The sequence below is a fragment of the Zootermopsis nevadensis genome, unplaced genomic scaffold (genome assembly GCF_977971745.1).
Source record: "Zootermopsis nevadensis isolate Lab colony 2312 unplaced genomic scaffold, Znev_1.0 Znev_ptg000002l, whole genome shotgun sequence".
Lineage (NCBI taxonomy): Eukaryota > Metazoa > Arthropoda > Insecta > Blattodea > Termopsidae > Zootermopsis > Zootermopsis nevadensis.
Window position 1 is genome coordinate 14,881,164 of NW_028259134.1, and position 14,678 is coordinate 14,895,841.

Here is a 14,678-nt window from a genome sequence, read left to right on the forward strand (position 1 = left end):
TCATTCACATCCGACCATTTATTAAAAATGAAACACAATTACATGACATACATGTTGGGGCAAATGACTAAAGGTGATACAGCTTGAATGAAAGTGCAGGTAAAATTGATTAGCAGTAATTGCATTATACATGTATATATAAACTGCAGAACCCATATACAACAGAAAAACACTCGACCATGTGAAGTTTATTCAACAAATTCCCATAAAACAAAAATCTACTACTACATTAAATCAACTATTTCACTGCAACTACAAAGGACACAATGATTCCACATCCTGCACAATCTATTCACTACTTATCTCAAATATAGCATTACTCTACTTTTAAAGGGAAGTCTGTTGGCCAGCCTTCTACTATGCTTCTACAAGCATTCAAACAAGGAACATCAATAGAAATTCCCTATCTGGAGAACAAATTTTCAATGCTTTCATTTGCCCAAACAGAAATTATGCCTTCTTATCATATAAACAGCTTAAGCATTTTGTTACACTGGGTGAGGAAGTTCCATAGTGATATAATTTGTTACAGCTGACATTAATTCTCATCCATAATGGCAAATGAAATGAATACTGAAACCCTCACTTTGCAAACTGAAACTAAAAGCACCCGAAATAAGGTGTCTTGTTTTGGATGCACATAGTTATTGTTCTTTAGGTACTTGGAGCACCACTGTTCTCATCCCGCCAGCATCTGAAATGTTAACCATCATCTCCTCTCCCATTGCCTTCTCAATCATGCTACTGACACGACTATCTCCAGGTGTTGGCGGTGGTGGCCAGATTTCGTCTGATGGTGGTATAATGTAGTCTTTGCCTGAAGACAGCAGTGATGGCTTGATATCCTCCACTTTATCATCTATACGAGAGCGCTTTAGTGGTGGAGGTTCATAATCATGGTCACCCACCAGAGGATTGTTGAAGTGCAGAAGTTCAGCCATATCAGATATGAACTTTGCTTCATCATCCTGATCCACACTCTTCATGCTGTCATCCTCAGTGACTGGTGACTTAGCAATTTCTAACAGGTTTCTTGAACGGCCTGTGGAGAATACAACGATGTATTTTTAAAACATCCTGATAAACAATGTTATATATCCATTTATGAAGCTTAAATTAACTTTTAAGTAGGTCAAACAAAAAAGAAAACCAGTTTTATAAAATTAGAAACTGGTTTTGTCAAAATATGCTGCTGTTTTAAATTGGAGCTCATACACAGTCACATGAAAGAATGTTGTATGCCAACAGTCCTGAGACATTTACATCCAACCCACATCTCAATGCTAAACTTTCTCTATTGCTTACATCATACTAAAGAATCCATGCAATTCTGAGGATCCCTGTGACATGGCATAAATTTCTAGCATTTTACAATGTGTGGATGTTAGTCTCCCAACATAAACCGCAGGTAGCTGTCAACATCACTGACTTCAGCTTGTCAAGTAGCATCTTACTGTAATATGTCTTGTTGGTGATCACACCCCATTCAAGAGAATGCATAAGGACTGGTCCTTAGCAATCCAACAAAATTGTTAGCATTTCTTTTCTTTAACAGGGGACGTCAGGCATTTCCATTCTGGTATTTGCTGTCCAGCTTATAATGGTGGAACCATATTTCATCACACCAGCTGAAAAGGCAGTTACTGATGCCCAAACATTTACTTTTTCCACGAGTTATTTCAGAGCCCATCTTGCACATTCAGTTGATAAAAGAAAGAGTATTTCTTGAGTCTTACCTGCAAGAGGTGTCATTTTATCTTCTGGTTGTGACAGGTCTTGATCCTTCTGACTGTCAGAGTTTGAGGGTGAACTCTGATTCAGTCGCAAATTGGGCGCCATTACGAGGGCCATGGAAAGCAGAAGCACCATGAGGCAAGTGGCAGGTTGTGCTGTTTTTGCCGTTCCACGGGCCAACACAGACTGTAGTTTCTTGAGCTGTGTTGCCAGAGTTTGGTTTTGTGTCTGCAGAGCTTTGATACGTTTCACTAAATGTAGATTTTCTTCAGTGCACTGTTTTACCCTAAAATAACATAATTAAGTGAGACTAAAATATTTAGTGGTGGTATAATTACAGAGAAAGTGTGAGAAGTGAAAATAAGCAACCCCTTATGATTTTATCTACTTCAGACTCAGGCTCCAAATTGATCAAAACTGTCAGGATGGGAAACCAAAGTTACAGCAGACAAACTTCATAGCAATCACACATAAAATTCCAAAGAGGGAAATATTTGGGAATTTTGTTCCCCTTATTTCATCCTGAACTTCGTTTATATTTGTTTGTGTTGTTCTCAGACATTCTCAAATTAGTTTTACATCTGCTGACTTTGGCATCATGTCATGTTTTTATATTTACTTTTATCCGTATGTATTTATATTCTCACCCAACAAATTAACATTACCATAAACAGGTAGCAACCTTTGGCAATTTCACTTCTAGCAGTTCCTTTTTCTTTGGCTATTCCTAATTGAATATTCTAGAGCACATTAAAAACCATCTGAGATAATGCCAAGTTAACATATAAACTAAATAAGACATAGCTTAAGGCCTCATAATATTAGAGTTCTAAAGAAATAAGTGAAATGTGTATTATTATGTAATTATCTTTTAGCTTATCAGCTAAATGCTTCATACACTCCTTGACACTCAAATGTATACAGCCACATATTTCTAATATCAAAGTATTTAATCATGTTGCATGTGTAACATTTTCATATTCCTTATTCAGCAAACGGTACTCTAACTTGTTACTGCTAATGCTGATTTTGTTACTATTTACTTGTTTATTCATCATATCAGTAGGTTAAAATATATACAGAGATCTGAATATTGAATCAATCATAACCAATATCAAATAGAATGAACAGCACATAAAACTACCCATATTAAAAACATGGTTTACCAAGGCTGTAGCATTTAACTGTTTCTGTTCAAACATATCAAAATTAATATGAGCTAAATTTATAAGAATCTGTACTTGTTTCAACATAGTAATATCCTGTTAGTTTTTCTTTTTCCTCCAAAGTTACAAATCTCTATATCCCCTGAAAAAAAATTAATGCACACTTGTAACACTTTCACTATGAGTACTGTGTACGAGATTTTTACCGTTCTTCCAAGCCATCTATGTATTCCTTCTTCCTCTTGCGAGAGTCCTGTGCTGATATCTTGTTACGAATTTTTCTTCTGATCCTTTTAAGCTCACGCTCTTCATGCTTTGTGAGAGGATAATGGGAAGGCAGTCTGACACCTTCTTTTTGTAGGAGTCTCTTTTCTTCAGCTATAAAGGAACAGTTTCAACAACAATTATTGTATGTTAAGCATAAAAAATGGTTTCATGTGGTCATGCAAATTATAACGCTGTCCAAAACAGCTCTGGGGCCCACCCAGCCTCCTATCCAATGAGTAACAGGGTTCTTTCCTGCTTGTAAAGTGTGGCCGAGGTGTGACACTGACTACTTACCCCCATCTAGTGCTGAGGTTAAAAATGAGCTGGAGCTATAGCTCCACTCTCCCCTAAGTGCCAACATAGTATATAGTGGGACATTTACTTTTTATACTGTGCAGTGTTTTTGGAATTTCACAGGTATTTTACATTTCTGTAGGTTCAGATTGGTTTTAAAAGAACTGTAAGAAACATTGTTTTGGAAGACAACTTACCTACTGCTTCTTGATAGATTATATTATAAGGTTATGCTTAGAACAAAGAAGATTAATGACATTTTATGTAACATATAAGGAATTTTATAAAGTACAGGAAAATAGTAGCTTTCTTTTTCTACAGTATTCTGTATGAGTCACAACAGAATGAAATGTTGTGACATTTATATAACAGCTATTATCTTCATGTGACTTTCAATCACATATTCAAGAATGTTTGTATAAACTTTCAGACCAAACCTCATCAAAGAGAATGACAATCATATGCACAATACTTTTCCAGAAATCTTTTGAAAATCTACAAAAATATGTGAAGCTCCAACAGGAAGACCCAATTCATAACATATTAAACCACCTTGATACTTTTCCAAAAGCTGAAATACCTCGAAGTTATGACATCAATCTTACATGTTAACTGGAGCCTTGGATACTGTGAATCTGAGTCATCGCATGTTTCTTCTGACATGCTTCCTTTAGAAGAACTGGTGCTCATGATGTCATCTTGTGGAGCAGTACTCTTGACAAGAATTGGTTTGGTTTGTAAAGCTGCTCTGTTACCAGTTGTAACATGCATTCCAGCTACAGATTTCTGTCTTCTTGTGACATTTTGGTGAGATGCATTGATGATTTTAATTGCTTTGATGTCCTTCATGTCCTTGAGACTTAGTGGCAAGAGAATGGATCGAGGATTGCCAGACACCGGTGTGACATGGATCAATTGGCGTAAAGGAGTACTGGTGGTCTTGAGATGTCTGTTTTGGAAGTTATGTGTTGCAGTTTCACTTTGCTGTGGTGAAGACAACACATCTGCAAAGGACACATTGTATGTACAACTGACATGTTAATACTAATAACCACTTAATTCTCATTCCTTCAAGGAAAAAAAATTATACACCTACTCATACTAATAATGGCTTGGTTGTCTTCTACTTTGAGGATACTGAAAACTGAAGAATCTATTTCAACATCCTCCTGTACTGAGGTCTCATGGTCACTGTATACATGAGATGCCTCCAATGAAGAATCTATTTCAACATCCTCTTGTACTGAGGTCTCATGGTCACTGTATACATGAGATGCCTCCAATGGACTACCTTCACTACCACTGGACAAGGAAGACAACAGATCTCCTCTATCATCATCTTCAACCTCATATAACATGGGTGACAGCTGTTGGTCACTTGAGACACCACTGTCAGAGCAACTACTGGCAGATGCTGGTATATCTGCTTCCACTGTACATGCAGCAGACAGAAGCTCGCTATCATCCAATATTTCGAATGGGTGGTTCTCAAATTTTAGAATGGAATCCAAGAACTCATCTGGATTTGTTGGCCAGCCTTCTGTCTACAGAAACAAACGAGAAAAATCTTAATTCTGATAACATTCAAACAAATTTCAATTTTTCACAGGAAAGTTAACTTACAATCATGGCTTCAATATCTTTCTGATCACTTCTGCTAACTGAATCTTTATCCGAGATGAGAATCGGATCTTCTCTGTCGACTAAAAAATCCATCAAACTTAAGTCTGTAGGCACTGACATTGTCCCACTTCTTCAGCAATACGTACTGATAAGTGTTAAAACTTTTATAATGGTTACGAAGTTATACAGACGCGCGGCTATAAAATCCAATAAACTGTCTAGCACACTTATTACAATCACATGAATTATGGAAAGTGCGATTTCTTGTACATCATGCGCCCGGACATGTCGCAGGCTACAACGGCATCTCATTAACACCGTACCATCACCGCCTGCATACGTCTCACAACGATGTCAAGTACTACCCTTACGCCTTACGAGCTCAATGAGAAATGCTAAAGCCGTAACAACATTCGTATTTTGCATTTGCGATAAAGAATATGGTTTTATTTGGATGTGTTGAAACACTTATTCTTGAAGAATATGTAAAAACTGTTATACACTAAACAAATGTTTACAAAATATGTTACTCAAATTACTTCGCACTTCAAGTGACTTCCAACGTGGAAATAATCACGTCATACACGTTCGTCCACTTGCAATAATCTCATTGGCTGGCCACAGTGTGTGTTTTACATCAAAGTGTAAAGTAACGAACATTCAATGGGTTATTACCATTGATCTATTTTATAGTATTCATGAATGTGTTCTACTCGCCAAGGGCTACCAATGTAGGTACAAAACAGTGCCGTTGTCTTTGACGAGCCTGTATGCAGCGTTTCTTATTTTAACATTTTTATAGTAAACAACGTTTTGGTCACCAAGGAGTCTTTTCCCTTGAGGATTCCAAGACAAGGGTAGGAGCCCCGAGATGTAATGTTTATATGATGGTAAGAATTTCTATTGTGGGCTTCAGACCACACGGTATCATAATCCAGATGCCCACAATGCAGAAATCAGTGGTTTTCTGGTTGTTTCTTCAGTCTCTGTGTATGTGATAACGCCACAAACATTTTAATATTCTGTTGAAGGGGAAAGTACCCGAAAATTATTGTGACGAGATGCAAATTATGAATTTTTCATTTGAATAATTCGTGTGATAAATTTACTTGCAATCTTCCGGTGACCCGAATAATGTTAGCATGCTGGTAGGACGTCTAAATAGTGTTGTAACTGTCGTAAATTGAATTATCCATAACAAAAATTAAGTAAGCAGCGAAATCGCTGAAAGTAAACCAAAAGAGGATAACGAGGTTGGTACTGCTGATTCACAGCGAGTCAAGGCAATATGGCAGTTTTGTATTGTGCGGTTTTGTGTTGATACATGTGAAAGTTGTGCCGTACTTTCATAATGAAGTTATTCGTAATGAAATAAACGCGCAGTATGAAAGTTAAAAATAATCTATCAATTAATATGAAGCAAGGCAAAAAGGTGATTGTAATTTATAAACAACAGCTAGTGTGGTTTTTCAACAGTCAACATGGTATCCACGTGTTGAATTAATCTTCCTTGGTTATGTAATGACGCTGCTGTAACTGCACAAGATATATGATGTCGAACATTGCGTTTATTGTTATAAGAGATTTTAGTCAGATTCATGGAAATCTAGTAGCATCCCTTAATATTTTGAAGCCCTAATTTAATTTGCCTTTTTATTAGTAACAGCATTTCCACATTTAGAAGACTTTTCTTTGAAGACACTTCAGATTAATTGAATTATGTTCATGAAATGGTTTTGTGACAAAACTTTGTTAGGTTTGAGGCATGTGTGGTTGTCTAATGGAGACTTGGAAAGTGGTTACCTTGCTGTCTTAATAACTGTTTGAATAGAAAACATAAACATTGCGGTCTGAATTGAGAAATGTTTCTCTAAATTTCTCTGCCTGCTAGTTGTGCTTACTGTGAGGTTTTATTGTGAAGAATGAAACTGCTTTTAGATTTCCCATTGGACAACCACGGTTCTGGAGAATCTGACGTAAATATGTCTCTGTAATGTAATGTAATAATTCTTATATAAGATAAGTACTTGCGATATTCTAAAACGTGTTTAACAGCACAAAATTATCTAGTCTACGATGCACTTCTTCTACAAGCGATTCACAGCTCAGCTCTTTCCGCAATAACGAAAGCGGATTGTTGACGGCAGTAATGTGACAACAATGCTGAGTAAACAGATGGCGTTTCCTAGGTAACATAACAATGCACGCAAGCTGACCATTGTTGTCGGTCCATATTTACACATTGTTGATATGGATCTTACACATTTTCATTCCACGTTTTCCTTTAACTTTTTTGCCGAATGACCCTTCCGTATAGACGTATTTACGTCAAAAAAACTTAAATCGATATCAGTGGTCTATTCAATCCATGGTGGAGACAGAGGCCTTGAGTTTTGGCTTTGAATTATAGGGACTCCAGTGCCTGATTGCCTCTCAGCATAGCCCCTTTCTTCTGTGACCCCCATTTCCTGTTGTTTCTAAAGTCATCCCTGAGTAGCTAAACTCAGTTATTGTTTCAGTATATTTGCCCTGTAGGTTCTAAACCCAAACTTCTTCAACCTTCCTTCTGTTGCAAAAAGTAGTTACAGTGGAACCTCGATATACTGCACCCAGCCTCCTCTACAATGGGTACTGGGGTCCTTTCCGGGAGGTAAAGCCGGCCAGGGGGTGATGCTGACCACTCACCCCCATCTAGTGCCGAGGTCAAGAAAGAGAGGAGCTATACCTCCGCTCACCCCAAGCGCCTGTATGGCACGTAGCGGGACAAACTTTACTTTACTGAAGATGTCCCCCCGAAACCCGCATTATACTGAGATTCCACTGTATTTGGTTTTATGTAAATTCGCTTTGAGGCCCTTGTCACTGTGGCATTTATCTGTTTGGTATATAGCTTTCTGTAAATGATGCTGTAGCAGTGTTACTTTCAGTCATCAGTATCAGGACTGTGATGCCACCCACTGCCATTGCATGTGTTGTCACCTATGAACAGATTAAATCTAATACCACAACCTTGTCTCACACCCATTGTTTCGTCAGTTAAGTCAGTCTCTCAGTATCTCTCACAGATTCCATCATTCTTAGACATAATACTAATACAGTTTATAATTTTTGTTAAAATAAAATTGTCACTCTGCCTCATATTGGAATAGGTACAACTTACATGTGTTGAAATATATATAATATGTCTTTGAACATACTTCATTGTGTTCGGTTTCGTATGAAACGTGCTGGTCATCAATTCAACTTTATTTTGTGACTGTGTCATTGTTGTCATAACAGAGAATGCTGTTTGTGAATTCTGTGTTTCTAGTTCTCTTTTGCATGAAGTTGTTTAAATTTTTATGGGTTTGCAAATAAAATTATCACTGTATATGGCCTGTATTTTGTGCTAAATATATTCAGGATTTTAATCTTCATCTTCCAAAAATCAAATAATGCTGTATGATTTATTACATGATCCCACATGCATTGCTACTTCATAACCGTGATATCATATATATCATTACTAGCTGATGTTTGTGTCAGTCATAGTGCTTGCTCTGGGTTGTAGGACATGATCAGAAAATAAAATAAACAAAATTTGACTTGAAATCTTGTTAAATTAATAAATATGATAAAAAGCCAGCCACAGATATTTTGTTGTTTGGCCATTAAGTGAAGAGTAAACACTCTTCAAGTGTTGAACATGAGGACATTTGTTCAGAAACGTCATCACATTGTGTTTTATTCCATAATGAGGATAGTTTGAACAAGTTTGTAGTGTCTGTATCAGAAGATGGCTGTTTTTTTTGGGTTGTAGTACCATGTAGTCTGATAGACGTTTGCCAGTGTTTCAGAGGTCCTTTCTGCCTCCATCATCAGAGCAATCAGGTTTTCACTGTATACACTGCAATATGTTACAGTATACATTGTCAGAAGAAAATAGTTTTGATGAAGCTGATGGTACTGAAGGAAGTGAAGACATAGAATTAAATAATATGGAAGAGTCAGAAGGAGATGATGATGATGATGATATTGGCGATTATGTAAGTGAAGATAATGAGAATGGGGAAGATGCAGATGTAAAAGAGGAGGATAAGAGTGATGGTGTTAGTGGAATGAAGGAGGGAAATAAACCAGTGAAGAAGAAACATGTGGAGGTAAGTTAAATTTAGCAACTGAAATTAATTAAAATAAAGTATGCCACATACATTGCAGAAATTTTGCTGCATCTTGGTGTGTGTCTGTTAAATAGAAGAAAGAAAAATTCCAGTGTTTTGGCATATTTCATAGATCATTTTATTTGAAATATAATTCTATATAAATAAGCCAAATTTAATCAAAACTGTTAGGGTTATTCATATAATCTGTAATTGTTAAGGTATTGTATTCATATTTGCGCTTCACTGTGTATCCTGTAAGTGGTTATAAATAAATGAATGGATTGGGGGGAGGGGGGGTACGTGAGTAGATTGGCATATTGTAGTACAAAAACGGTTTTTCCAGGTTCCTAGAACTGCAAGATTCTTTAAATTTTTGCAATGGCAGTACCATCTCAGATGATATTAACCTCAAATCTTACAAGAAATAATTTTCTTGTGAGATTTGAGGTTCTTTTGGTGGTGAAGAAGTCGTTGTTCTGGGTTGTGGTACGAACTGTACTCACAGGTAGATTCCAGTTCTTCTTGACACCTTTATGTATTTCATACATTTCTTCCCATTCATTATTTATTGTCATTAGAGGTTTTTAAACAAATGTGTGTAGCACAGAACAGTAGAAATATTCAAGATAGTATTTTGTTTATTAATAAATTATTTTCTGAAATTCATGTGACTTCTGTAAATTCTAATTACAAGTTTGAAAATGAAATTTAAAACATATTTACATTGTAAAAGGTAAACTTTCTCATTGTACCTAAGCACTATCCATTGAAGATGTAAGGAGTATATGGTGGATGTAGGTGATGTGGTGGCAAAGAGAAAAATTCCTGACTTGTCCATCCCATAGTCAGTCATATTACTAACTGAGCTATTCCAGATCTCTGAACTTGGTGAAATATGTGCATGTTAATTACTTTTAATCTGTTTGTCATTTAAATTTGTAGGATGAAAATGAAGGTGCAAAGAAAAAGCAGAAGGTTAAGTCAGCAGATACTAATCTGTATAGACCCCCAACTGTGAAGGAGTTGAATCAACTCAGAGAGACAGAGAACTTGTTTCACTCAAATCTTTTTAGATTACAGGTATGTTTATAGTTTATTATTTATAAGTATTGTTGTGTATAAATGCAATGAAACTCAGTAACAGTTGCAAAGTACTTATGATTACATTTTGAAAATGCCTGCTTTTTTGTAAGAAGCACAGGGAAATGTTTTCAATATAGGAAAGGTTGTTAACATTTTCACAACATATGTTTTATTTGATAATTTGTCGTTTAGAATTTATTTTGCATTGTAGGCTGACATAGCAGAAATGTGCTTGATTTTATACTTGCCTGATTATTTTGACTTCCTCCCTCCCCCAGGTCTTCTGAAGGAATTTGAGTGCCATCCAGCATACAGCCAGTCACTTTACTAACAGAATTGCCACAACTTACTTGAATTTTGTTATCTTCTTAATCTTGAACCGTTTAAATTATGTGCTTGATTGCAATAAAAGTTATTTCTGCTACTTTGTTAATGAATAATTAATTTAAATTTCTTTGCTTGGTGTCTAGTCTTCTGTTATTTAATTTATCTCAATATTTGTGATTTCAGATAGGGGAAATGCTGAAGGAAATCAATATAAGAGCCAGGTACAAAACTCTGTTTCACCATTGGGTGGAAGATTTTAAGAAAGCTCTCGGAAACATTGCTGATTCCAAAGAATATGATGTAGGTACACCATGTAATAGCTGATAATATAGAAAAAAAAATTTCTTTGCCTAGAACTTGCCATTGTGCCATGTATAAGGGGCATAATGCTCCAGTTTGCTAAAATCTTTCTGAGCAGGTTGTGTAGCAGTAATACTAATTACTAATCCTAATTCTTAACCTTGGCAGTAGATGCAGGTGAGTTGTTAGTTGGTATCTTTCAACCCTTTGAAAGAAGCCCAATATGCTCTGTATAGAATGTTGGGTGCATCCCATTGCCATTATGTATATTAGTGAAGACGTTCCAGCACCCCTTCTAGGATTTAAATCCGAGCCACCCAGTTCTTAGTCTATTACTTTACTGACCTATTATGGTGCAGTGGATGCTGAAGCAACCCAGGGAATTTGTTTTTGACAGGCTACAGCTTCAGTCGGATGCCTGCCTCAATACCAATTGGAACTATTGTTAACAGCCTTTACTCCCATGCCCAGAGAATTCCCTCAATGGATTACATGGAAACAAGCCTAATATATTTGTTGTTTCTGTAGATAATGGATCGAAAATGGCTGAACAAATTGAAGGTGAAAATTCCAATACACTACCTGCCTCGAGTAACAGGAGTCTTTAAGTTCATGAAACCAACATCAGTTTCAGTGGTTGGATCATTTGGAGCAGGTTGTTGTCTTGGACCTGATATCAAGATTGATGTACGAATTGAAATGCCACAGGTAATGAATGTGTAATAGTATATAAAATTTAACTCTTTCACTGTTACACTGGATTATCTCAACATAGTTTGGTGTTCCTCAGAGCTATATGTGTATTCATATTAAAATGAGAATCGCATGCTTTTGTATACTTTAAGGATTTTAAGCTACAAGCAATATAATGTAATGTAAGTAAATGGGGTGGGCATCAAAGCGACCCTTACATTATGACCATTTATTCTCAAGTAGAGGGGTATTCAGATCTTTATTGTGTCCTTCAAAACCAGTGGCAGTAGATCAAATTTATATTGTGCTTGAGGTATTTATATGCTAATGTGGATATTGGCTCTGTTTAGAGTGTTTAGTGGACTGCCATACCAAGCTGACTCACATTCTCTTGTGTTATAAATATTACATGTCTTACCTAAAAGAATTTTTAGCAAAATGTTGATTTTTCAGTCACTGTATTTAGTCAAGGAATGTATTTCTGTGAATTAATGTCCAGTTTTCTCCATTCTCAGGTTATTTATATTTATTGATATTTACTTGAATTCCCACCACTGACAGTGTAAAGAATAAATTTTGATGGACCTGCAATGCTTAATAAGAAATACAAGTTTTACTTTAACAATTTCCTGTTTCCAGATCTGCTTTGATATGAAGGATTATCTAAATCATAAATACCATATGAAGCGAGCACTGTACCTAGCGTACATTGCTGGAAAATTGCAAGAAATTGAGCTGGTGGAAGAAATGCTCTTTTCACAAAGCTGTGGAAATCCGTTGAAGCCAGTCCTTTTGGTGAAGCCAAAGGGAAAGCTGGGTAAAAGAGTTCTCATTGTAGTGCATGTGTCACCTCCTGTTGGTGTCTTCAAGCTCTCACGTTTATGTCCAGAAAGGAACAATATACGCCCAAATTGGTATTTTGAAGAGAAGGAAATAGTGGAAGAAGGTAAGGAAATTTTAGGTGAGAAATTAGAATTGAAATTATTTCATTTTATCCTGCTTTAACCAACACTTCAGATAAGTTCTGGGTACTTAGGTAGTTGTAGACATGAATAAAATATACATTTTTTACATAGAGGTATATGAGTAATTTGAAAGTGCAAGCCATTTTCAATATTTTTTAAAGCTTAGGCTTGGCTTGAACCTTAAAACTGGGGCTAAGATTTTGAGCCAAAATCTTAATAATTTATTGTGATATTTGTGTTGTAGTCAGTTTTACTTTTATTTGTATTATTTTGTGTGTTCTCTGTATAATACAATGTGAACAACTCACTCTCATAAGCTTTGACTTCTGTTTCTTGTATCAAAATGTGTAGAAAGATGGCTGTCTTCTGGGTTGTAGCCATGTAGTCTGGTTACTGAGGTACTCATCACCCTGATGATGGAGGCAGCAAGGATCTCTGAATTGTTAGTAAACTTCTACCAGACTGCATGGTGCTACAACCCAGAAGACAGCCATCATTGTACTTACTGGTGTGAGGACCTCAAAACCCACTGAATGCATGTACTTGAGAGCATAAAATACAGGAAGTTATGCTACTCGCCATATTTCATGTAGGTAACCAACACAGGGAAACATTTTTATGAGGAAAATTTGGTACTTGTTGGTTATCAGGACACAAAACGGGAGAGTCGTATAGCTGGACTTGGATTGGACGGAAATCTATGCATGCGTATCAGTATACCCATATACTCGGTTCATGTGGCGGCGTACAAACGATAATGCCGATATTTTTAAAACGATTCTAAAATCTGTAAGCGAATTTTGGCCTCCTGAGACAGGTTGTAACAACAATTAACATCTCATGCATATCCAAATAAAATATAATAATTTGTCATTTATTGAAATAAAATATAGTAACTTTCAAGTATATGCCATTTATCCACACACTGTAACCTAACCTATTTTTAAAGTGACGTGTCCCGATAACCCACAAGTACCGAAAATTTTAGCTGTATGGGAATCAAGCTTGGACCTCTAGTTTCATTTTTGTAATTGCTGTATTTTTGGTCTGCATTTCAGAGTCACTCCCACCAACTCCACATTACAACTGTAGTATACTGAAAGATCTTATTCTAGATGCAAATGAGGAATATCGTGCCAGCATTCTGGAAAGTCATCCAAATCTGAAAGATGGAATTTTAATGCTGAGGGTCTGGTTAAAACAAAGAGGACTAGATCAGGTCAGCAGCAGTTTGAATTGGTTTGTTGTGTCTCAGCCATGCAGACAGACAGTGTTCTGATTATTTTGTTGTGTAGAGAGAATATAGCCATCATTGAAACAATTTTTATACCTCACTCGTTTCCATTGTAAGATTATAATACTGTTTACAAAATGAAGTATGTTGTTGTTGTGTTTTTTTTCACACATATTCAGAAGCAGCAAGTAGTATTTCAGGATTATCAAATTATGTAATGCTAAGAAAAAAATTATAAAAAATGGTGTCCCGCTTTCAAAAGGGGGAAGAATACTGGAAAGAATTTATAAGGCTATGTTTTATGATAGAGGTTTGAAGTTTTTGTGGCTATGAAGATGTAAATTGCATTCTTCTTTACTGTGAAACTGTGTATTCTTATAGGTGGCTACCAGTATTTCAAAGGAACATTGCCTCTGTCTTCAGGGTAGAAGTGCAGGTGTTTGCCATTTGTTCAATCTGTGTTATTGGTATACATTTTATATGTTTCTTTTGATATGTTGAATTTTTGTTAGAAAATTTTCTTTAATATTATCATCCAGTGGATGATTTGTCTCTGTGTTCATTTAATGCCACTTTATCAACTGCATAGACTATATAGCATTAAAATAAGAAGAGTGTGGAAGAACATGATTGTGACCTGTTTTAGGGCAGTGTGCTAACATTGCCTGGAGAAAATGAGAAAAGCTATAGGAACAAATTAGGAAAGTTTTTTTGGTGTTCTTTATATGTGATGAAATAGAAGGAGAAATACTTTGTGACTGCATTGTGGTCTCTGTAGTATAATTAGATTTTGCAACAGTGCATTTGTATCTGCAATAAATGAAGATCAAGGCTGTTGTGATATGTAAAA

The 14,678-nt window shown here is 36.1% G+C and overlaps 2 protein-coding genes across 6 annotated transcripts in view; one reads left to right on the top strand and one right to left on the bottom strand.

Moving 5' to 3' along the window:
* LOC110836635 (uncharacterized) lies at positions 1 to 7,208 on the bottom strand. 3 transcript variants are annotated; one of them, XM_087350658.1, is made up of 6 exons: positions 7,112 to 7,208; positions 4,558 to 5,005; positions 4,067 to 4,465; positions 3,107 to 3,278; positions 1,737 to 2,020; positions 1 to 1,042 (listed from the first exon to the last, which is right to left on the bottom strand). In XM_087350658.1, exons 2-6 carry the CDS (start codon positions 4,817 to 4,819, stop codon positions 645 to 647), a joined length of 1,515 nt encoding a protein of 504 aa, XP_087206784.1. In that variant the 5' UTR covers positions 4,820 to 5,005; positions 7,112 to 7,208; the 3' UTR covers positions 1 to 644. The 3 variants fall into 3 exon arrangements, with proteins under 3 accessions (XP_087206784.1, XP_087206788.1, XP_021933736.2); XM_087350662.1 differs by having other exon boundaries at positions 7,116 to 7,183; XM_022078044.2 differs by lacking the exon at positions 7,112 to 7,208 and adding an exon at positions 5,085 to 5,686.
* The window catches only part of Mat89Ba (nucleolar protein 6 Mat89Ba), a 23,305-nt gene continuing 14,473 nt past the window's right edge, over positions 5,847 to 14,678 (top strand). Inside the window, exons 1-7 of one of the 3 annotated variants that reach the window (XM_022078034.2) lie at positions 5,847 to 5,974; positions 8,987 to 9,223; positions 10,169 to 10,306; positions 10,820 to 10,936; positions 11,465 to 11,644; positions 12,269 to 12,575; positions 13,653 to 13,813. In XM_022078034.2, the coding sequence (XP_021933726.2) occupies positions 5,969 to 5,974; positions 8,987 to 9,223; positions 10,169 to 10,306; positions 10,820 to 10,936; positions 11,465 to 11,644; positions 12,269 to 12,575; positions 13,653 to 13,813 (1,146 nt within the window). In that variant the 5' untranslated portion in view covers positions 5,847 to 5,968. Of the gene's footprint in view, positions 5,975 to 6,358; positions 6,517 to 7,137; positions 7,274 to 8,986; positions 9,224 to 10,168; positions 10,307 to 10,819; positions 10,937 to 11,464; positions 11,645 to 12,268; positions 12,576 to 13,652; positions 13,814 to 14,678 lie in introns of those variants that run through there. The other 2 variants (XM_022078030.2, XM_087350626.1) reach the window with 2 other exon arrangements.